Here is a 25,905-nt window from a genome sequence, read left to right as displayed (position 1 = left end):
TGTATTTGGCCACGGACCCCCATCTCAAAATATTTAGGTCCAGGGACCCCCCAGAAGCAAATATTTGTTAAAAATGTTCACTTTAAAAATACATATATTCAAAGATTTGCACAAATGTTCATGATTTTTCAAAAACAGCAGATATACAAGCTAGCAGCTGTGAGCTTGTATATCTGCTACTTTTCAATAGTTAAAGCATTCAATAATTCTAGGCCTAAGTGTGTGTGTGTGTGTGTGTGTGTGTGTGTGTGTGTGTGTGTGTGTGTGTGTGTGTGTGTGTGTGTGTGTGTGTGTGTGTGTGTGTGTGTGTGTGTGTGTGTGTGTGTGTGTGTGTGTGTGTGTGTGTGTGTCAGTACACTGGTGTCATTGTAACATCATCAGGCTGTGTGGGATGCGCTGGAGTCCTGGGGGGGAAATTCCCCGTCAGTGAACTTTAACCTCTGTCTGTCTGTCTCTCTCACGCTCTCTCTCCATCATCTGTGTGTGTGTGTGTGTGTGTGTGTGTGTGTGTGAGTGTGCGTGCGTGCGTGCGTGCTCTGATATAGTGAGTTCTAGGCAGCTCCAGACTGGGTGATTGTGTCTTGTGCCTTCAGGACACCCATTGCAGTGTGTCTCCCTGATGCCTGAGCTCATGCGTTTCACTGCTACCACGTTAGCACAGACACACTAATCTACAGGACACCCATTTACTTAAACAGCCGCTGACATTTTAAAAAAGGGGGGAAAAAACTGCTCTTTTTATTTGCTAATATTGTTATGTCATTGTGGGTAGGCAATAAGCCAATCAAATTAATTTACTGTACTGTACTAATGGTCATCTGTTGTTGAGGGCGAGGGGCAGATGAAGTAGGGCTGTCACCATTATGACATTTTACATGACCATTAATTGTCACTCAAATAATTGCGATTAACGATTTAATTGTGTTTTTGTCCTTGACAATTACATTTCTGTTTGGCTTTTAGGCTTTGAAGTTGAGTTTACCAGTTGAAACATTATTTTGGGGTCACGGCCTGAAAAGGTTGAGAACCACTGTTTTAGACGCTCTCTCCTATTGTCTCCATAGTTCAGCAACACTGTGTGTGTGTGTGTGTGTGTGTGTGTGTGTGTGTGTGTGTGTGTGTGTGTGTGTGTGTGTGTGTGTGTGTGTGTGTGTGTGTGTGTGTGTGTGTGTGTGTGTGTGTGTGTGTGTGTGTGTGTGTGTGTGTGTGTGCGCGCGCGTGTGTGCGTGCGTGTAACTGTTTTACCCCCCCCCCCCTTCACCACTATAGTGGAATTTGAGAAACAGACCAGCTATTTTTGGCTTTTGCCTCATCCTTGGACACGGCAAGACATTGTAAGAAATGTCTTTCATACAGTAGTCGCTGTTGTACTTTTGGACGTCCTCGTAAGTATAGTAAATGTAAACGTTTACATGCTGTAACTGTAACTGGGTCAAGAGATTGATGCTGCAGTTGGATTAAGTGTAGTTATGTCTGGTCCACACACGCACGCACGCACGCACGCACGCAGGCAGGCACGCACGCATGCACACACACACACACACACACACACACACACACACACACACACACACACACACACACACACACACACACACACACACACAGGAACAAGAGGCTTTTTGAAATGCTCCTACAACAACAGTGAACACTGTACAGGAAATGTCACAGGTTCAAACCCCTCCAAAGGGAACCCTGGAGGAGAACAGCAGTATTGATGTGTTTTAAATGATCGCTCAAAATGCAGACATTAACAGTAAATAATGTCTTTCTATTAGGGCTGTCACGATTATTACATAATCGTCTCATCGCAATTATTTGACATAATCGCAATTATTTGACATAATCGCAATTATTTGACATAATCACAATTATTTGACATAATCGCAATTATTTTGTGATAATCGTCATAATCATTTACGTGTTGAAAAATGTTTATATATGTTCAAACATAAAAAAATTGTGGAAATAGTCGACCTACAGGCTCACGACGCGTTGTGAGCTTGTAGATCTACTATTTCCACTATCGAGTTTCTTTTTCAAGTATAAATTTGTCAAATATGTCCGTCATTTCTTTGCATATTTAGGTCATGTGTCATATCTGCCATGTGCAACTTCAAAGCCTAAAAGCCAAACAGAAATGTAATTGTCAACGACAAAAACACAATTAAATCGTCAATCGCAATTATTTAATTAATCGTCATGTAAAATGTCAATCGTGACAGCCCTATATCTCTCTCTCACCCCCCCCCCCCCCCCCCATGTTAGATATGCAGAATACCAGATTATATCTATAGTGTGGATATGGATAAACTGTATGGAGCCATATTTACACAGCAGGCTTACATATTCACTGTGGAAGTCACTAATCCACAGACAGTCTTAATGCACACTACACCCCCCCCCCCCCATGTACACACACACACACACACACACACACACACACACACACACACACACACACACACACACACACACACACACACACACACACACACTGCTCTATTTCAAGATAGATTTCAAGAAGATATCTCAACAAGATAAATGGTGTTTTTACTTTTATGGTTAATTAGGTTTTTTTTAGGCTTGATTACGTAGGCTTCTTTGTAACCCTGCTGTTGCACACCCCCCAAACATATCCGATCTACAAGCACACGATGCGTCGCGGCGCAGCCTCAGCTCCTAAAACACTGTCCTCACAAATACAGTAATACAAACGTGTGTGTGTGTGTGTGTGTGTGTGACATGTAGGTCAGTGTACGTTGAAGTGTTATTGTAGCATCTGGTTGAACAGCTGCTGCTACAGTCATCATTACATAAGGTTGTCTTCACTGTTTCTCTGCACTGGACACTATAGTGATTTGTCCTTCATCACTAATGGACACTATAGTGATGTCTCCTTCACTGGACACTATAGTGATGTGTCCTTCACTACTGGACACTATAGTGATGTCCTTCATCACTACTGACACTATAGTGATGTGTCCTTCACTACTGGACACTATAGTGATGTGTCCTTCATCACTACTGGACACTATAGTGATGTGTCCTTCATCACTACTGGACACTATAGTGATGTCCTTCATCACTACTGACACTATAGTGATGTCCTTCATCACTACTGGACACTATAGTGATGTCCTTCATCACTACTGACACTATAGTGATGTGTCCTTCACTGGACACTATAGTGATGTGTCCTTCATCACTACTGACACTATAGTGATGTGTCCTTCATCACTAATGGACACTATACTATAGTGTCCATTAGTGATGAAGGACGCATCACTATAGTGTCAGTAGTGATGAAGGACACATCACTATAGTATAGTGATGTGTCCTTCATCACTACTGACACTATAGTGATGTGTCCTTCATCACTACTGACACTATAGTGATGCGTCCTTCATCACTAATGGACACTATAGTGATATGTCCTTCATCACTACTGACACTATAGTGATGCGCCCTTCATCACTTATGGACACTATAGTGATGTGTCCTTCATCACTAATGGACACTATAGTGATGTGTCCTTCATCACTACTGACACTATAGTGATGCGTCCTTCATCACTAATGGACACTATAGTGATGTGTCCTTCATCACTACTGACACTATAGTGATGCGTCCTTCATCACTAATGGACACTATAGTGATGTGTCCTTCATCACTACTGACACTATAGTGATGTGTCCTTCATCACTAATGGACACTATAGTGATGTGTCCTTCATCACTAATGTACACTATAGTGATGTGTCCTTCATCACTACTGACACTATAGTGATGTGTCCTTCACTGGACACTATATTGATGTGTCCTTCATCACTACTGACACTATAGTGATGTGTCCTTCATCACTACTGACACTATAGTGATGTGTCCTTCATCACACAGTTCTCATAATTGGTTCTACTGCGCAGAGAGAATCAATAATAAGTAGACTTGGTAACCTGTCTAAAGAAAGTAACACTTCTTTAAAGAACCTTGGAGTGGTCATTGACGCTGAATTGAATTTTAATACACACATTAATCATGTCACCAAGATTGCCTTCTTTCACCTTAGAAATATTGTGCGAATTAGAGCCTATCTGACATTGGACGATGCAAAAACGCTGATCCACGCTTTTGTTTTCTCTCGGCTTGATTACTGCAACGCACTTCTCTCTGGTCTGCCAAAGAAAACAATTGACAGTTTACAACTTGTTCAAAATGCGGCAGCCAGAGTTTTAACTAAAGCTAAGATGAGAGAACATATTACTCCAGTCTTAGCGTCGCTACACTGGCTCCCGGTTGTTTTTAGGATTGATTTTAAAATTCTTTTACTTGTTTATAAAGCTCTAAATGGTCTGGCACCTTCGTACCTCTATGACTGCCTGCATAGATACGTTCCAAACCGCCCACTCGGGTCTTCTAGTGCTGACCTACACGATGTGCCTAAAATGAAATATAAAAAATATGGTGAAGCAGCTTTCTGCTTCTACGGACCGACAGTTTGGAATAAACTCCCACTACACCTAAGACAGGCAGCCTCTGTGGATAGCTTTAAAGCACAGCTCAAGACCTATTTCTTTACTCTTGCTTTTAGCTGAATTCTTTAATCTCTTTGATGCTATTGACGTCCACGCTGTTCTGAAATTGTTCTTCAATGTTTTATGTTTTTATTTTTCTGCTTTATTGTATTCATGTGTATTTAATTTTTTTCTGTTAAGCACTTGTGCTTCATTTTCTGCTCTGTAAAGCACTTTGAGCTGCATTTCATGTCATGAAAGGTGCTATACAAATAAAGCTTTATTATTATTACTAGAAGCTGGGCCGCCCTTCGGGCGGCCCAGCGTCTAGTCGGCGACCTGGCCAACTCGGGAACGATGTAAATAGGGAATGAATGCCCCGCCCTTTAATGCAAACCCCATTATACCTGTTGTCATAGGACCCGTTTTGACCATCTGTTTGCCTGTGTCCATTTATGCCCATATATGGAGATATCTGTATCTGTCTGTCTGTCGGCGTCCATTTTATGTCCATATATGGAGATCACTGCAGATATAGTTCTGGGTCCATTTTATGCCCATATGCCCATATATGGAGATATCTGTCTATTTGCGTCCATTTTATGCCCATATATGGAGATCTCTGTATCTGTCTGTCTGTGTCCCTTTATGCCCGTATATGGAGATATATGTTTATCTGCGTCCATTTTATGCCCATATATGAGATCTCTGTCGCTTTTTGTTTGTTTCTTCTTTAAGCAGAATACACAGCCTGCTTAAATCTGCATCATTCAAGTCATCCTCCCAGTCCCACGCTTTGTCGCTTGTCTTATGTTTGTCTTTGTCTCTTTTATTTTATTTTTTGGAGCGGACCCCATGAATGCCCCACCCTTTAATGCAAACCCCAATATACCTGTTGTCATAGGACCCGTTTTGACCATCTGTTAGCCTTTGTCCCCACCCTTTAATGCAAACCCCAATATACCTGTTGTCATAGGACCCGTTTTGACCATCTGTTTGCCTTCTGTTAGCCTTTGTCCCCACCCTTTAATGCAAACACCAATATACCTGTTGTCATAGGACCCGTTTTGACCATCTGTTTGCCATTGTCCCCTTATGCCCATATATGGAGATCTCTGCACACACAGTACCGGTTGCGGAAAACTCTGATGTCAGACATCAGCTCCGCATTCGGGGATTCATTTTATGCCCATATCTGGAGAACGCGCGTGCCGGTGGGAAGAACGGTTCTCGAGATTCACATACATACATACACATTCACAGAGATTTTTTGTTGACTCCTGGCGTACGTGATGTCAGAGCCTTTTATGAAGTGATGTCACAATGAGTCAGCGATTGTGCCGATTTCCTCAGGAACAGCCTGATGTCAACAATCAGCTCCGCGTAAGGAGATTCCGAACGTTTCGCGCCGGTTTCGGAAAACCGCGAGTCGGGTCGGGTCGAGGCCCGGCACTGCACTCCGCGCGGCGGCGGGGAACGCGCGTGCCGAATCTGAAGCCGGTGGGACGAACGGTTCTCGAGATACGCGGATTACAAACAAACAGACAGAGATTTGTCGCATTTATAGATAGATTATTACTAATGGACACTATAGTGATGTGTCCTTCACTACTGGACACTATAGTGATGTGTCCTTCATCACGAATGGACACTATAGTGATGTGTCCTTCATCACTAATGGACACTATAGTGATGTGTCCTTCACTACTGGACACTATAGTGATGTGTCCTTCATCACTAATGGACACTATAGTGATGTGTCCTTCACTACTGGACACTATAGTGATGTGTCCTTCATCAATACTGGACACTATAGTGATGTGTCCTTCATCACTACTGGACACTATAGTGATGTGTCCTTCATCACTACTGGACACTATAGTGATGTGTCCTTCATCACTACTGGACACTATAGTGATGTGTCCTTCATCACTACTGGACACTATAGTGATGTGTCCTTCATCACTACTGGACACCATAGTGATGTGTCCTTCATCACTAATGGACACCATAGTGATGTGTCCTTCATCACTACTGGACACCATAGTGATGTGTCCTTCATCACTACTGGACACTATAGTGATGTGTCCTTCATCACTACTGGACACCATAGTGATGTGTCCTTCATCACTACTGGACACCATAGTGATGTGTCCTTCATCACTACTGGACACCATAGTGATGTGTCCTTCATCACTACTGGACACTATAGTGATTTGTCCTTCACTGGACACTATAGTGATTTGTCCTTCACTGGACACTATCGTGATTTGTCCTTCACTGGACACTATAGTGATGTGTCCTTCATCACTACTGGACACTATAGTGATGTGTCCTTCATCACTACTGGACACTATAGTGATGTGTCCTTCATGAGTGATTCACTACCGGACACTGACAGACACCCCCAGGGTTCCAACCCAGGACTTTGTGCATGTGTGTATACTGTGTAATTTAAATCTGTGGTTCAAATCAAATTATTGGCTCAGGAATAACACTAATAAATCTCCTTGAATTCAAGGCTCCATGGGGGGTGTAACTGATAGAAAATAGGTACTTTTTGGGGGGACTGCTCCTTTTAAAGGGGAATACCGCTCATTTTCAACTGAACTATATGTCATTAATATACCTTAGAGTTGTTGTGTGGAAATAAGAAAAAAGCCCCGCCCCCTTCTGTGTTGCCTAGAACTGATTGTGTGATCAGTGACATCAGGAAGATGTACTCTGCAAGCCATGTCACTCTTTGGCTTGCAGAGTACATCTTCATGATGTCACTGATCACATGGCTCCACAATCAATCCTCCAGTTCGAGGCAACACAGGAGACATTACAACTAAACCGTTGCAAGGCGTTGCAGAGAGACATTACAACTAAGCCGTTGCAGAGAGACATTACAACTAAACCGTTGCAGCTCGTTGTAGAGAGACAACTAACTGCAGAGAGACATTACAACTAAACCGTTGCAACGCGTTGCAGAGAGACATTACAACTAAACCGTTGCAGAGAGACATTACAACTAAACCGCTGCAGAGAGACATTAACACTAAACCGTTGCAAGGCGTTGCAGAGAGACAACTAAACCGTTGCAAGGCGTTGCAGAGAGACATTGCAGCATGTCTGAATCGCTACGCCGCAGGTCACTGCTTTGGGTATGCTGTTGCAAGATGCAGTTTGTTGTGTTGAATGACAAACACACTCCGCTCCAACACCACATGATGCAGTTTGTTGTGTTGAATGACAAACACACTCCGCTCCAACACCACATGATGCAGTTTGTTGTGTTGAATGACAAACACACTCCGCTCCAACACCACATGGGGTTGAGTTCATACAGGAAACGGGGTACGAGTGTTGTTCTGGTTCACACAGGAAGTGGAACACTGTTGATTGTTTGTGTCTGTGGCTTTTCTGGGTGAAGTCACTGCTCGTGGCGGAAGACCGGTGACTCACTCACGTCAGTCTCTTTACACCCAGGGACACAGGGCTTATTATAGGCACACAAAAGATGATCTAAAACAAGGGTCTTCAACAGGGGGTCCGGGACCCCTAGGAAGCCCTCAATGTTACTACAGGGGGTCCTCCAAATCTTTGTGTGTCCATAAAGTTGTCCATGTTCTGATAACTGTAGCCAAAAATAGCAGATCTACAAGCTCACAACGCCTCGCGCTGCGAGGCGTTGTGAGCTTGTAGATCGGCTATTTTCGGCAAAGCAGGGTTTTCAAAGTGGGTGACGGGGCACCCTGGGGTGCCGTGACGGCAGTCCAGGGGTGCCGCGAGATAATTTGATAATATTTGGAATTTATTTGGACACACATATCTATACTATAATTTTGCGAATGTCTGCCTGAGTGAGTGAGTGTTTGTCACAGCGTTTCTCCTCAGTGGCTGGAGCAATTGATCTGAAATCGCATCACCATTAGCATATGAACACACCTGACATAACTGTGAAGCCTGTTTGTCACTTTAACAAATCATATGCTGTATATTAGCATTTTGATGGTGTATCTACTATCTATTCTGCATCTAGCATGAGGCATATCTATTCTGCATCTAGCATGGGGCAACATGTTTAACCAGGTTTGTGTGTGTGTGTGTGTGTGTGGGTGTGTGTGTGTGTGTGTGTGTGTGTGTGTGTGTGTGTGTGTGTGTGTGTGTGTGTGTGTGTGTGTGTGTGTGTGTGTGTGTGTGTGTGTGTGTGTGTGTGTGGGGGGGGGGGGGGGGTGGGGGGGGTGTTGGCTGGCCCTGTTACAGATGTTGTCATGTAGATCGGTACACAGTATCTCTGTAGCCTTTAAACGAAACGGGTATTTCTTACATTGATGCTCCTACATATTATCATGCAAGCACCAGAAAGTTACTTTCCATCCCTCATATACTGTGTGCACAGTGCACACCCCATAACCCACACACTGCACATCATTTCGGAGCTCATATCTTTGAACGGGTAAGGACTAGTTTAGTATAATTTTAAACTTGAAGTACAAAGTTATTTTCAGTCAGTTCTAACCAAAATGGCTATTATCTCAATGTTTTCCTTGCAACATAATCACTAAAATATCATCACTGTTGGTCAGAAACCTCGTATCTCCAAGTTTCAAATGTGTACGTCTTTTGGTAAAGCAAAGCCCTGCTTCATCATACAAGACTGTCGCACGAAACTAAACAGCCGATCTACAAGCAGTGTGCATTGTAGATCTGCTGTTTTCACTAGTTTAGAACATTTTATAGATGATAAATACAAAACGGTTTTGGACATACAAGGTTTCCACCCAACAACGACAATATGCTATAAATATAAGGTGCTGAAGGTGAACATTATAATGTAGGGGTGCCTCGGATTAAAAAAATAGTTATGGGGTGCCCTGAGACAAAAAAGTTGTCTCTCAACCTGTTTTTAATGTTGGGAAACGACTTTGTCTTTCTGACAAACTACTCAGCCTTTATCAAGAATGTCGTACCAACCTAGCACGTCTGTTAACCTCCATTCCTGTCTGTCTGTCTGTCTGTCTGTCTGTCTTCAGGGTCTCCTCAACAAGTATCTGATAGAGAACGCCACCAACCCCGAGAGCAAAGTGTTCTACCTGAAGATGAAGGGAGATTACTTCAGATACCTGGCCGAGGTCGCCTCTGGAGAGGACAAGAAAGGTCTGTCTGTCTGTCTTCAATGTGACTGCTTTCATTCAGGGATGGCTTACATACGGCCTATCTGCAGCAGGGCATACGAGCGCGAGCGGCGCGGGGAGCGGAGCGGGCCGTTTTTGACGTGAGCGAGAGCGAGCGTCTTTTCAAATGGGTCTGAGCGGCTTTGGAGCGAGGATTTTTCCTCCGCTCCTTGGAGCGCCGACCTCCTCCGCTCCTAGCCGATCCTGTTGGGTCCGCGCACCACATGTTGCCAACAAACAGTCTCTCGGCTAGTCCATGGCAGCGCAGCCATCATGATGAGCCATGTCGGCACCGTGTAGAGGAGAGGAGACAGAGAAATGTATAGATATCATCCACACAAGTAGGCTACGTTATAATAAGTAGCCTACCTTGTGTCAGTTAAGTTATAGACTATATCATCACCACCAGCCAGTCAAAGGATACGATTTGAAATGAAAGTTAGACTGATTTGGCTGAATGAAAAACACACGCCACGAGTCGCTTCCCTCTCTTGGTTGTGGTGATTAGCCTAATCAATAACCAACAGGATTTAATATTGCCCGTCTTAAAATACAATGCCTTAGATTGCCTAGACAGATCTCCATCAAACCGAGGCTCACGTTACCGCAGGCATTTGTGTTGGGAACACACTGGCAAAGGAGAAAGTGTTTCGGACATGGTAGCAAACCTTTTTTTTTTTTGCTGCTTTTTGACGACCCTGAGCGGAGCGCACGATACGCAAATCAAGGTGAGCGGCGGAGCGGGGGCGAGCGGAGCGGCGGCGGGGGCGACATGAGCGAAGAGTGAACGGTACCATAGACCCCTGGAGCGCGGAGCGGCTTTCCGACCCGCTCCACTCTGCTCGTGTGCTCTGATCTGCAGTAGGGATGGGACGATACGTGATATTATCGTTTATCTATATTATTATAAGCTCACAACGCGCCACGTTGTGACGCGTTGTGAGCTTGTAGATCTGCTATTTTTTGGCAAATGTTCCGCCCCAGGATAATGGATTTTGATTATCGTGATAATATCGTAAATCAGGATTTTTTTTGTCACAATAATCGTGATATGACATTTTCATATCGTCCCATCTCTATTCTGCATCTGCAGTACTGTAGGTTCAATCCCCCCAACTCCATAGCTGTGTTGGGTAATCCTCAATATGACATGAAGGTGAACTGTAAGAGACCATCTCTACCTCCCATATTTAACCAGAGAAAGGTATTAACAACAACTTGTGACTGAAATAAGACCATTTGGACACACTAGGCCAGGGTTCCCCAATAGGCGGCCCGCGGGCCATTTGCGGCCCGCGGGGGGGCTACTGTCTGGCCCCCACCAACCCCAGTAATAATGGTGGTATAAGAGCAGCAACAACAGTAGTATATCGTCGTTGTCGGGTGGAAAACCTGTATCCAAATTTGTACGTTCTTTCGCAAAGTAAAGCCCTGCTTCATCATGCAAGGCCGTCGCACAAAAGCAGTGAAAACAGCAGATCTACAAGCACACAACGCCTCGCGGTGCGAGACGACGTGTGCTTGTAGATCGGCTGTTTTCACTAGTTTAAATCATTTTTAAAATGATAAATGCAAAACGAACGGTTTTGGACATACAAGATTTTCACCCGACAACGGCGATATCTGAACTGTCACTGGAGTAGCAGGAACGCCACCGTCGCCCACTGCAATGTCGTGGCCCTCGGCTTGGTACCCTAGACATAATTCGGCCCTTGGGGGAAAACTAATTGGGGAACCCTGCGCTAGGCTGTCTGTCTCCTTACAACAACGACATACTCTTCAATGCACAGAGACCCAGCCATTCCTCAACCTGGCCACAGAAGCAAGGGAAAAAACCCTTGAACATTGAACAGAGCCTGGGCTCTAGGTGGGCTGCCATCTGCCTCCACCGCCCGCTTGGGTTGAGAAGGAGAGAGGGGGGAGGGGGGAGACACAGAGATGCACACGGCACCAGCAATGATAACCATAGAATCACAGTTCCTATCAAATTTACAATTTACAATCGTAACTGCTCACTGCCGTGATTAAAATCGACTAATGTCTTCAGTTGCCACCATTTTCTTACCTTTTAACGTGCACAGTGGTGCACGGATCATGCGCAGATAATGCACGGATCATGCACCACGTGTGTGCACACTGTTCACAGCTTTCCAACAAAAGAAATCCGCTTGGAAATCCGTTCAGGCATTCATATAGTGTTTTCTGCCCTCTCCAGAACATGAATGCAGTTTTTTACTATGGTGAAAGAAATGTAAATGCCCTACCTGACGGCAGCAGTCAAGAGAATTGCCGTGTCCAAACTCTCCTGAACTTGAATGCAGCATCTTATGTTGAAAGAATTGCCCTCTCTGTGTAGAAATCCATGCCGTTACGCCACATCTCCAGTATTGACTTGATTACGCTTAGTTCAGTGTGGTATCAAATAGCTGACCTCCAAACTCACAACGCAGCGCGACACATTGTGAGCTTGGAGGTCTGCTATTTTCGTTTGTCACCAAAAGGTCCTTTTGAAAATGTCAGCCCCTGCCTCTAAAGCCTCTATCAGAGTCCAGGGTGAAGAGCTATTCACCGCAAATTTTAGGTGTAAAGCTATCCACCTAAAGTGAGAAAATAAGTGGAGGCCATCATAGTCAGTCACGGTGAAGTCCTATCACTGTGACTGACTGGTCTAGATCGACCAATCAGTGAACGGGGTGAAGAGCCTATCTGTCTGAAAGTAAAAACAGAGAGATGTGTCGGGACTCGCAGTGGAAAGCGATGACATGACGTTGTAGTTTTATGACTCAAAAAGACTACACCGCGGTTGATAGCTCTTCACCGCGGTACCGACTCTGATAGGGGCTTTACATTCTCTGCACGTACCTGCTAGATGGCACATGTGTTGCAGAGTCACAGTTTAAGTGCTGTGCAACACGCTCGTTGACGCCATCAATGGAGAACAATAAAGGCTTGGGTTAAAAAGAAACAGGGAACTTTGTGCATTACAGGCCAGAATTTGTGGAGAGTGGTTGGACAACTCTTGGTCCTCTTGAGGCTGCTAGTGTGAAGTTAACATTTTTACACTCCCAAGAGTTATAGGGGTCCTTGAAATAAAAATAAGTTTGAGAACAATACGATCCACTGGAATAAACTCCTAGTTGGACTTAGAACGGCAGACTCACTCCCTAGCTTCCACCGTGGCCTGAAGACTCACCTCTTCAGACTCCACCTTAGCCCATAGCACTTACCGTAGCACTTGCATACCCTCAATGACCATACATATAATTAAGTGAGGCGTTGTGAGCATGTAGATCGGCTTTGACAGTTTGGACAGTCCTGTCGAATATTCGAATACTTTGAGGTTGAATAATTTGAATACTAAAAATCACTATTTGTGAATGCCCACACACACACACACACACACACACACACACACACACACACACACACACACACACACACACACACACACCAAATGTTGGGCCCTGGGTACAAGTATTCACTGAGGGCCCCCCATGAATGTACTTCATAGGGGGAGGGGGTTTAACCCATTTAGAATGGGAACGCATTATTTTGCGCTTTAACTATTGAAAAATAGCAGGTACACAAGCTCACAGTGTGGCACTCGAGCTTGTAGCTCTGCTATTTTTGAAAAATCTTGAAATATTTGAATATTTCAAATCCTTCTAAGGTTTTTTTTATATAATTTTTATCACAGGATTTTGTAACCCATTTTTTCACCCAGTGCCAATTGCCTATGTAATCCTGGTCTCTGCTACGCCCCAGAAGCTAAACTTGAGTAATAAAATATTCGCAACAAACTGTACAGTATATTCAAAGATTTGCACACATTTTCACGACTTTTCAAAAATAGCAGATCTACAAGCATACATATAATTAAGATGGCACTCCTCCTGTAGAGACCATCAGTAACTCTGTTGTTCCTCCTGTAGAGACCATCAGTAACTCTGTTGTTCCTCCTGTAGAGACCATCAGTAACTCTGTTGTTCCTCCTGTAGAGACCATCAGTAACTCCCAGACAGCCTACCAGGATGCGTTGGACATCAGCCAGAAGGAGATGAAGCCTACTCACCCCATCAGACTGGGTCTGGCCTTGAACTTCTCCGTCTTCTACTACGAGATCCTCAACTCGCCCGACACGGCCTGCAGCCTGGCCAAGAAGGTACACGCACGCACGCGCGCACACACACACACACACGCACACACACACACACACACACACACACACACACACACACACACACACACACACACACAGCACACACACACACACACACTCTATACACTTCAACGTTATGTTGGTTTGTTTACTGTTGAGAGAGAAAACAATGTTGAACATTAAGTTAATCATCTGGGTGTCCCGACCCACAGGTTGAGAACCTCTGTGCTATGCATGTCATGTTGTGAACCCAGCAGTGCTCACTGAACTGTTGTTCTTGCAGGCGTTCGACGAGGCCATCGCAGAGCTGGACACGCTGAGTGAAGACTCCTATAAAGACAGCACACTGATCATGCAGCTGCTCCGAGACAACCTCACAGTACGTACACGCACGCACGCACGCACGCACGCACGCACGCACGCACGCACGCACACACTAGGGCATTCACCAAATATTCGAATATTCGAATATCAAAGTCACTATTCGACGTTGATCATTGAAGTCGAATATTCGTTTTTTTATTATTTATTTTTTCTTTAAAATATATATAGTTTATAAAGCTTGGCTAGATAGGAAGTCATAAGAATGATTTGTAGGCCGTGACCCCCAAAATAAACATATTTGAACTGGGGACCCCCACCCTGAAAGCACTTGGAATTGTAGGTATTACATTTAATGTGACTCGGTTCCGCAGATAAATATTGTGAAAATAGCTGATCTACATGCTCACAACGCCTCGCGTTGCGAGGCGTTGTGAGCATGTAGATCGGCTATTTTTCACAATGTTTGCCTCTTGCTTACTTAATATTTGACAGTTTGGACAGTCCTGTCGAATATTCTAATACTTTGAGGTTGAATAATTCGAATACTAAAAATCGCTATTTGTGAATGCCCACACACACACACACACACACACACACACACACACACACACACACACACACACACACACACACACACACACACACACACTAGGGCATTCACCAAATATTCGAATATTCGAATATCAAAGTCACTATTCGACGTTGTTCATTGAAGTCGAATATTCGTTTTTTTATTATTTATTTTTTCTTTAAAATATATAGTTTATAAAGCTTGGCTAGATAGGAAGTCATAAGAATGATTTGTAGGCTGTGACCCCCAAAATAAACATATTTGAACTGGGGACCCCCACCCTGAAAGCACTTGGAATTGTAGGTATTACATTTAATGTGACTCGGTTCTGCAGATAAATATTGTGAAAATAGCTGATCTACATGCTCACAACGCCTCGCAAAACGCGAGGCGTTGTGAGCATGTAGATCGGCTATTTTTCACAATGTTTGCCTCTTGCTTACTTAATATTTGACAGTTTGGACAGTCCTGTCGAATATTCTAATACTTTGAGGTTGAATAATTCGAATACTAAAAATCGCTATTTGTGAATGCCCACACACAGACACACACACACACACACACACACACACACACACACACACACACACACACACACACACACACACACACACACACACACACCAAATGTTGGGCCCTGGGTACAAGTATTCACTGAGGGCCCCCCATGAATGTACTTCATAGGGGGAGGGGGTTTAACCCATTTAGAATGGGAACCCATTATTTTGCGCTTTAACTATTGAAAAATAGCAGGTACACAAGCTCACAGTGTGGCACTCGAACTTGTAGCTCTGCTATTTTTGAAAAATCTTGAAATATTTGAATATTTCAAATCCTTCTAAGGTTTTTTTTTTATATAATTTTTATCACACGATTTTGTAACCCATTTTTTCACCCAGTGCCAATTGCCTATGTAATCCTTGTCTCTGCTACGCCCCAGAAGCTAAACTTGAGTAATAAATTATTCGCAACAAACAGTACAGTATATTCAAAGATTTGCACACATTTTCACGACTTTACAAAAATAGCAGATCTACAAGCTCGCAGCGCGGCACTCAGTGCCTGTGAGCTTGTATATCTGCTATTTTTCAATAGTTAAAGTATAAAATGATGTAGGCCACTCCACCTTGGGGCCCTAGTAACTCAGTTACTTTTAATGTTATCTGCTCCTTTGTCTGCTGAATATTGCTTGTACGGACTTAGACTGTTGTTCCACAAACTGGTGGAGATATACTGTTTTTACACTTTCCATAAGTATTATGTCTTATAATTCCTAATATATATGAGTTAAGTAAAATAATCTAATCCAACAAAATGAGGGGGAAGTGTATTAAGAATTTAAAGTTATACTATGTAACTTTTTTTATAAAACATATCTTAAAATTGTCCTAACTATTAAATCGCTAAAGTTTTAGAACCCCCACTCTGTTAATTTCAGCTCCCAAAGCCTTTTCTTTATATGTGTTCTACTGAGCCCTGGTGGCCGTGACCGGGGCTGTTTTTCCTGGCAAAATTACGTCATATGCATCATTCTGTACACGTGTCTCCCTACCGGCCAATCAAAGCCCAGATCATACACTGCTGAGCTCTTCAGGAAGTACACTGCAGTGTTTACACTGGGCTAGCCTGCTAGGAGGAGTCTAGCATGTAACTCCCCAACCGAGGCTCGTAGAGGGACACGAAAGACCTCTATGGATAGGTCTTGGCGAGGCGAGGCGGACGCGGTGGTCTGAATGCCCGGTCCGCGGCGAAAAACGGCCGAAAAAAGCAGACGCGACCGTGGTTTGCTCTACTGCTACTGACCACTAGTTGAGCAACTTACACAGTATAGCTTTAACAGATAAAAAAAACTTTGAGTTTGTTGTTTACAGTTTGGTGGAAAAAATCGTCAAAATTTTAAAATATGGACTTTTTCGTCTCAGGTACTCATTTATGGAAGGATGATTGTTATTGCTTCAACATGTAACTTTATAATTGTGTGGGACATAATTTGCATTATATAGTTGTTAAGAAGTTACACGGTTGCTGCTTTAATATGGTGGTCGTTGACATGGAAATGTTTGAGAACGACGCATTAATCAATATAATAATAATAATCGTAATAATGTCTTTTCCTGTTCTTTCTAGTTATGGACGTCTGACAACGCAGCAGAGGAAGCCGAGCCTGGCGAAGGAGAGAACTAGAGCGCCCCCTGTCGTTTCCCCCAGAGAACTACAACCTTTTTACACCTTCTTTCATTCCTTTGTCGTTTCCACTTGAATATATTATTATGTCAACGCCCAGTGTCTCCATAGCCGTGTGTGTGTGAGTGAGGGTGTGTGTGTGTGTGTGTGAGAGTGTGTGTGTGTGAGGGTGTGAGTCTTGTGATAATTGAGATGGTTAATTGTTCTCAACACGGTTAATATCGTTACTGTTGGGTGTTAAACCTCATTATATCCAAAACTGTAACTTTCAGATTTAACTAATTCGCTGCCTTTTCAAAATGGCTGCCAAGTACCAGGATGCCAAAACATGTAATTTTTAGTGCACGGATCATGCACGCCCATGCCTAGATCATGCACCATGTGTGTGCACTCTGTTCACAGCTTTCAAACAAAAAATCCGCTTGGAAATCCGTTCAGGCATTCATGAGCTAGCAGCCATTATGTTTTCTTCAAATGTAAACAAACATGGCTGCCATGTTTGAAAGATGTGGTTGGTATGAGGGTTAAACATACAATTTCGCGATTGCGATCATGCATACTACTTTTTCAAAATGGCTGCCAACTCGGGAAACTCGGGCCCTGGCAGCCTCTAACAACGGTAATAACTCGGGAAACTCGGGAGGGGGCAGCAAATGAGCTAAGAATAAAAAAAAAAAACGTTAAAATGCAGATATAAGAGGTTTCTGCCCGAATGTAACAATATGTTCTGTGTGTGTGTGTGTGTGTGCGCGCGTGTGTGTGTGTGTGTGTGTGTGTGTGTGTGAGAGAGAGAAAGAGCATTTGGATCATTAATTGTCTTCAACATAGTTAATATGTTCCGTGTGTGTGTGTGTGTGTGCGTGCGTGCGTGCGTGTGTTTTGCATGTAGAATTCGTGTGCCAGATTTTTTTGACTTTTGACCTGCTACTCCACTCCTTGCACCTTCCTGTCCATAAATAAATGAACCAATAAAAACAAAACAACTGAGGATTTAAAAGAAAACATGTGGATGCCAGTCTGGGTGCTTTTAAGGGGGCGGGGGCGGGGGGGGGGGGGGGGGACACACACAAACCTCACGTTTTAACGAAATCCAATGAGGTGTGAATGTGAGGTGACCCACGGTTGTGGTTCAAAAGTAATTTCATACAGAACGGTTACCAACGGAAATACCCCCACTGAGGTTAGGGTTTAGGTTAGGTTTAGGTGACACCTCCTTTTAGAAATAATGGAAGTCAATCTTCTGAATAGCAATGTTTCTGTATAGAGATTTGTAACTGTGTTGGCATCGTTGCAATGAAAGAAAGATCTTGGCGTCGGCTGAATTGATCACGGAAATGAACGTCCGTCTCAGCGAACAGTTCGGTATATCCTCCTGCACCCCCACAACAGTCAGTTGGTTGTAGTAAAACCACTGCGATCTGTGCTTTACTGTTACGTCAACATCGGTCACCCCCCCTTCCCCCTTCTCCCCCCCCGGTCAAACTCCCTTCCCCTCAGATTGCATGTCTTTCAAAACAAATAAAAAGTGGCACATTATAATAACGTTATAATGACCATAAAAAGACAACAAAAAAAATAAAATGTACACGCATGCCTTTTTTTTAACACTGTTAACACTGGAACGGGAATACAATCACACAACTAAACAGATCTGATAGAAATATCGTCGGTGTCGGGTGGAAACCTTGTATGTCCAAAACTGTTCGTTTTGCATTTTATCACAATAAAAATGATTTAAACTAGTGAAAACAGCCGATCTACAAGCACACAAACGCCTCGCACTGTAGATCGTCTGTTTTCACTACTTTTGTGCGACGGCCTTGTGCGATGGAGCAAGGCTTTACTTTGCGAAAGAACGTACAAATTTCAAACTTGGAGATACGAGATTTCCACGCGTCAACGATTATCTCTTTTTCTTTTACTACGGGAAGTAAAGTGAGCAGGGGTCTTGACGCGTTGTTTGGAATCGCACGTCAGTTCTAGGCAAACCCCGCCCGCGGAAGCTTCTGATTGGCTGAACCGGAGCTAAGGAGCGCTCCTTTGTGTTCCCTTGGACCGCGCGGAAGTTTTGCTATCCTGGTTTACAACTTCAAACGGCGCCGAGTCGGCTCACGCGACCTTCACAGCGCTCGACAAAGCGACTCGCTGGCTCGGCGGAGTCATGGTCAATAGACAACGAGTGGGTGCGCCTAGAACTGAGGTGCGATTCCAAATCAAGCGTCTTCAACAGGGGGCCAGGGACCCCTCGGTGGTCCTCGCTAAAGAGGGGCCGCCAAATCTTTTTGCGATAGGACAGGGGTTTTCAAAGTGGGTGACGGGGCACCCTGGGGTGCCGTGACGACAGTCCATGGGTGCCGCGAGATAATTTAATATTTGGAATTTATTTGGACACTTGAAAAAAATATTTAGTATAATTTTAAACTTGTTAATCTTGAAAATAGCAAAGTTATTTTCAGTCAGTTCTAACCAAAATGGCTTTTATCTCAACGTTTTCCTTGCAACATAATCACTAAAATGCTGTCACTGTCGGGCAGAAACCTTGTATCTCCAAGTTTCAAATGTGTACGTCTTTTGATAAAGCAAAGCCCTGCTTCATCATACAAGACTGTCGCACAAAACTAGTGAAAACAGCCGATCTACAAGCACACAACGCCTCGCATCGCGAGAAATACAAAACGAACGGTTTTGGACATACAAGGTTTCCACCCGACAACGACGATATGCTATAAATATAAGGTGCTGGGATTGAAAATTATACTGTAGGGGTGCCCCGGATTAAAAAAATATTTATGGGGTGCCCTGAGACAAAAGAGTTTGGGAACCCCTGCGATTGGAGCTTTAACTATTTTGGCTGTTTTTGGCAAAGAGGTTTAGAAAAAAAACACCAGTCCAAAAACAGAGCCAACGATCAAGTTTAATAAGTATTGTCGGGTTTAAATGAAAATAAACGTTAACGTGAATCCGACATTAATTAATACAGAGAAGATGATGTGCTAATAAACAACAAAATGATACGCACAACACCGACGTCTATGAGGCGATTTATGAAATCTATGAAAATCTGCACCACGATTTTATGTAGTGACGGTCCCTGCGTCATCTCTCTCTCTCTCAGCTAAGGGGTCCTTGGGCTGAAACACTTTGAAGACCTCTGGTGTCAAAAGCATTTCACAGGTGATACTAATCCTGACTTCTGGGAAAACGGAACTTGAAACTTTTCAGAAAATGTTCCCCGAAAATGTGAGAAAATGGCTGATCGGTAGATCGGCTGTTTTCACATTTTGTGCAGGTGTTTTTTTTATTTTATTTTATTGTATTTCTTTAGGGCCTACTCCTCCTGCGTCGGTTATAATGGAGCAGTGGTTCTCAACCTTTTCAGGCTGCGACCCCCAAAATAATCATATTTGAACTGGGGACCCCCCATCCTGACGAGCACTAAAAGTCGAGGCATTACATTTTGTATGACCCAGTTGCGACTCTGCGAGGCGTTGTTGTGAGCATGTAGATCTGCTATTTTCACAATTTCTGCCTTTAATATTTGGCAATTTGGCCAAGGTTTAATTTGCCATTTTAGAGGTGTTAAAAGGTCCTTCAAATCACATTTCACATTAAGTTAATCATCTGGGGACCCCCAAAATAATTTGCCACAAGTTGAGAACCACTGTGACGCGATTTAAAAACGGGTTTCTGGAAAGTTTCATGTTCCGTTCTCAAAGGTTCTGAATTAACCCTTTCCTACTAGTAAAAAAACAACAACAAAAAAACAGACATTACTTCCTGGTTTGTGTACATGTGAGCGCGCTTCTGGTTCCTCCCACCGGTCCATGTCAGAGATTCAAACCACTTTGTTTTATTGTTTAGGTCAGGGGTCTTCAACAGGGGGTCCGGGACCCCGAGGGGGTCCTCAGAGTCATTACAGGGGGTCCTCCATTACAGGGGGTGTGATAGAAACCTTTTTCTTCCTTTTTTATATTAACCACTTGAACCCTAGCGTCCATATTCGGAGAACTTTAGCCGAAAATATTTTTGGCAAAGAGGTTTTGTAGAGGGGAAAACGAGCAGACTAAGTACAGAGTGAAAGGTCAAGTTTATTAAGTATTGATGGTTCAAGTGGTTAAACATCTGAAAACACAAAATGAAATGTATCTAAAATACACTGATGATTGTGCTGTCAAACAATAAACTATATGGAATCTATGAACAGGTTGTGGGGGTCCCTGCTTCATCTCTCTCTCAACTAAGGGGTCCTTGGGCTGAAAACGTTGAAGACCCCTGGTTTAGGTTATTATTTTTTAGTTTAGTTTTTGTCTTCTTTCTGGTAACCTTTTGATTGTAATCCCTGCTGCCCCATGTGAAGCTGTTCCCCGCGCCCCGCGTAACCAGCTCTGTTTAACATGAAATGATAATGATGATGATGATAATTAAAAAATGACATTTTATAAATCACACGTTTTTGTGAGAATTTCTTCTCAAAGTGGGGTTCGGGACCCCCTCAAGGACCCCCTAACCAAAGTTAGCAGGATTGGTCAGTTTTGAATAAAATGCCTGAAATCATGAACAGGCCGATTCATGTTTTTACCTATAACTCCACTGATCAGTGTACAACGTTGTATGTGCACTCTCTAGAGGCCAAGGAAAAACCTTTACCCTGCATTTTTCGTATCTGCCGTTTATAGCGCCACCAGGAGGCCGACTTATGTGAAACACATTTTTTCCTATTATTCCCTGAGATTTTCACTACACAGTATCTCTACAGTCATGTGATCAAGACAGATCTGTACGATATTTCATATTCCATCCTAATTGGCTAACATTGGCTTCCAAGGTTTGCAGAATTGGTCTATTTTGAACAAAATTGTGATTGTGATTACAGAGAATTTCAGCACGCACATTCCCACTAGGTCAAGGAACACATTCCCACTAGGTCAAGGAACACATTCCCACTAGGTCAAGGAACACATTCCCACGAGGTCAAGGAACACATTCCCACTAGGTCAAGGAACACATTCCCACGAGGTCAAGGAACACATTCCCACTAGGTCAAGGAACACATTCCCACGAGGTCAAGGAACACATTCCCACTAGGTCAAGGAACACATTCCCACTAGGTCAAGGAACACATTCACATTCCCACTAGGTCAAGGAACACATTCCCACTAGGTCAAGGAACACATTCCCACTAGGTCAAGGAACACATTCCCACGAGGTCAAGGAACACATTCCCACTAGGTCAAGGAACACATTCCCACGAGGTCAAGGAACACATTCCCACTAGGTCAAGGAACACATTCCCACGAGGTCAAGGAACACATTCCCACTAGGTCAATGAACACATTCCCACTAGGTCAAGGAACACATTCCCACTAGGTCAAGGAACACATTCCCACTAGGTCAAGGAACACATTCCCACTATAGGTCAAGGAACAAATGCCACACTTTTCACATTGGCATGTTATAGCGCCACCAGCAGGTCAACTTTTTCCAAACACATTTTTGGAACAAAATGCCTCAAGTCATGCATGCAGAGTCCCATTGCCGTTAAAGGCCAAAGAAGACATGGCACCCTTTTCACATTTAACGCCACCAGGACTTACCTGACCTGGTGGAGACCTGTGCTCGGAAGAGCAATGCTTCTAGTTCAAAGATGATTTCAAGATTTGTCAAGAAATGTTCTCAAATAGCAGATGCACAAACTTGCAGTTTGTACCTCTGTAAACTCCCCTGATCGAGGACCCCACAGGGTCCCTGTGCACTTTTGAAGTATTTGTACTTTACTTGGGTATTTCCAATTTCCAATACTTTTACTTCTACTCTACTACATCTCGGATCCAGGACATTAACTTGTAACGGAGTACATCTACAGTGCAGTAATTGATACTTTTACTTAAAGGGGAAGACCACCCATTTTCAATATTGAACTATGTCATTAATAGAGGAGTTGTGTGGAAATAAACAAAAAGTCCCCCCCCCCCCCTTCTGTGTTGCCTAGAACAGGAGGATTGATTTTTGGATTTGTATTGTAAAGTACAATGTGTGATGTCATCAAGTTGTGATTTGCAATACAAACCCAAAAATCAATCCTCCTGTTCTAGGCAACACAGAAGAGGGGGAACTTTTTTTTTTATTTCCACACAACTCCTCTAAGTTATATTAAAGTTATACTGTGTAAGTTGCTAAACTAGTGGTCAGTAGCGGTATTGCTTTTTTCGGCCGTTTTTCGCCCGGAGTCGTCGCGGACCACCGCCGCGGACCACTGGAGCGGCGCCGCAAACCACCGCGACCGATAGTAATCCGTGGAGGGGTAGAACGTAATTTTCTGGCCAGGATTTGGGGATTAAGAGGTTAAAATCCTTCACCATGGTAAACACTGTAGCTGCAGCGAGGCTACTTCCTGAAGACCAGAGCAGATAAGCTGTGATTGGCCGGTAGTGTATCATGTGTGTATGATCTGCGTTGTGATTGGCCAACGTATACACATGATGCAGATGACGCTATTTTTCCGCGAAAACCGGACCCCGGCGAGGATCATAGAAAACATATAAAGAGAAGGCTTTAGAAGCTGAAAATAACGGAGTGGGTGTTCTAAAACTTTAGCGACTTAACAGTTAGGACAATTTTAAGATTTGTTTTATAAAAAAAGTTACATGGTATAACTTTAATGACATAGTTCAATATTGAAAATGGGTGTTCTTCCCCTTTAAGTACAAAATGTGAGTACTTTTTCCACCTCTGTTGAGAAGCACTGCTACTGACAGTTCTGCAGGTTTCCAGGTTGGGAGCAGGGGCGTCAATTGGGTATGGCAGGGGTATGCAGCTGCCATACACTGGGTCCAGGGGGGGAAATAAAAGTTACTTTTAAATATAAATCCATGAATGTCTCATTGTCTATCTATGCTGGTTATTATGTTATTAAATTACAGTAAAATAACTACAAATGCAAAATGTAACAAAATGGTCACTTTAACAAGGAATTATAATTAGATTCTCCACACTTTTATTCTCCCCATCCTGACAGAATGGTATATTCCCAGGTTCCGCAGGTCAGCTGCACAGGTGCAATGCATTATTGTTAATGGTGACAAGTTTACTAACATGCCAAGTTTAGCTGCACTTGAACAACCGTTCCAGGCTGCCATATCCAGTCCAAGAAAGAAATGGGGGGAAAAAATAAAATGTACTTCTTAAAATAAATGTATCATGCCTGTTGCTAAGGTTTGGCAACATGACTGGTGTCTTGCACGCACGCCTTCAAGACATCAGTCATGTTGCCATACCTTAGCTTTTTCTGAACTGACGCCACTGTCTGTGTGTGTTAACTTTACTCCGACACCAATAGACTGCTTATTCTACAATATCAAATATTCATCACCTTACATAATAAATGCTTCAGCCTGGGTCTTTCGCTGCATTTCTCACTGTGTGACTTGAATAAATCATTGTGTTTAACTTTAGCTCTACTTTGAGCTATAAATAGCTTTAGATTTATTTATTTAGGCATTTCCTTTTCTTGTTTTTTTTTTTTTTTTTTTTTTTTTTTTGCAAAACGATGAAAAACAAGTGATTATGATAAACACTGTGATAAAGACACTGTAAAGTTTAACACTTAAAAAACTGAAGTCTTCATATCATTTGCAACAACAAAAAAGGGGGGGGGGGGGCTTCTATTAAACATGCTAAAATAAATAGATTCATACATACATAAAATAAATTGGTGGGGATGGACCTGTAGTTCGAAGTCAAAATAGTTTAGGCCACACATAGCCTATATATATATATATATATATATATATATATATATATATATATATATATATTGAAAAATTATAAATAAATAAAAAGATTAATCCAGAAAGGCAAGTTTACTTGCACAGCCCATTTCAACAACAGCAAGACAATTCAAACATGCTTTACATATCCTAATAAAACATTAAGCAAAAAATAAATGTTATAAAAAGGGTTGAATTCCGTAAATAATGAAATAAACGGTATTGACGGTTCAAGTGGTTAAATATCTGAAAACACAAATTGACATGAATCCAAAATAAACTGATGATTGTGCTGTCAAGCAATGAAACTATATGGAATCTATGAAACGGTTGTGGGGGTCCCAGCTTCTCTCTCTCAACTAAGGGGGCCTGAAAACGTTGAAGACCCCTGTCATAGATAATAAGAATAAGAACAAAAAATCAACTTGTCGAATTAGTTGGATTTTTATTTGAAACAAATGAAATATAGTCTATAATCTCCAGCATTTCCCTGGGGCCTGCAGTGTGAAGAAAACTAACTTTAGAGCAGAGATTGGTCCCAGATGATGATGCTGTTCCAGACATTAAAAATAGATGTCAGATCATCTGGTCCATTATGTAAAACACTTCGCTTTATACTCTCGTCGTACTGCGGTGCCGCGCGAGGAAGGCAACGCGACAGGACCGGACAGGACGATATGAATACACTACAGCTTAAGCGCACTGTACACACTGCACACACACACACGCAGCCACCATGTTTAATCTGACATGAAAGTATAACAGCAAGAGCCGGTGGGGCGTTGTGTTGAACTAGAAAACAATAGCAGAACCAAGGCTATATTTCTCTTTGTTTTGTGGACTTTCCCCCCCCCCCGATCGGATATTTTTATTGTTGTTTTTCTCAGTGATCTTAATGTATTCTTCCGGGTGTCCTGGACAGATCCTCCTCTCTCCAGACTTCCAGACACACTAGGAGTGTTCGATCCTACCCGGCGGACCCCCCAAAAACACGCAACTTAACTTTCCACAACTAAACCTGACCTGACTGTCTGATCCGATCCTTGTGTTTTCTTTATTCACTTGGAATCGAGCTGTCCTGCATTGCAGTGCAAATGATTCTAAACATAATGATCGCGTAATGCCTTGAGTGCTTTTGTTGACGGTTTGTCAGAGGCAACTGTTGCAACTGTTTTTTGCGTCAAGTCAAACGCTTAAAGACACAACAAGGCTTTTAGTTTGGACGT

General features: G+C 43.0%; 1 protein-coding gene across 3 annotated transcripts in view; it reads left to right on the top strand.

Annotated features, from left to right (window-relative positions):
* Window positions 1–17,931, top strand: part of LOC308301323 (14-3-3 protein beta/alpha-like) — a 36,246-nt gene extending 18,315 nt beyond the window's left edge. For all 3 annotated transcript variants that reach the window (XM_080745272.1, XM_080745271.1, XM_080745273.1), the window contains 4 exons: window positions 9,535–9,658; window positions 13,674–13,837; window positions 14,118–14,213; window positions 16,857–17,931. In XM_080745272.1, coding sequence (XP_080601398.1) covers window positions 9,535–9,658; window positions 13,674–13,837; window positions 14,118–14,213; window positions 16,857–16,913 — 441 coding nt within the window. In that variant the 3' untranslated portion in view covers window positions 16,914–17,931. The remainder of the gene's footprint in view (window positions 1–9,534; window positions 9,659–13,673; window positions 13,838–14,117; window positions 14,214–16,856) is intronic.
* The last annotated feature ends 7,974 nt before the right edge of the window (window positions 17,932–25,905 follow it).

This window comes from Nannobrachium achirus, assembly GCF_963921795.1.
Source record: "Nannobrachium achirus genome assembly, chromosome: 16".
Lineage (NCBI taxonomy): Eukaryota > Metazoa > Chordata > Actinopteri > Myctophiformes > Myctophidae > Nannobrachium > Nannobrachium achirus.
The sequence above is the reverse complement of the archived record's forward strand: the minus strand, read 5'-3'. Positions and strand labels throughout refer to the sequence as shown.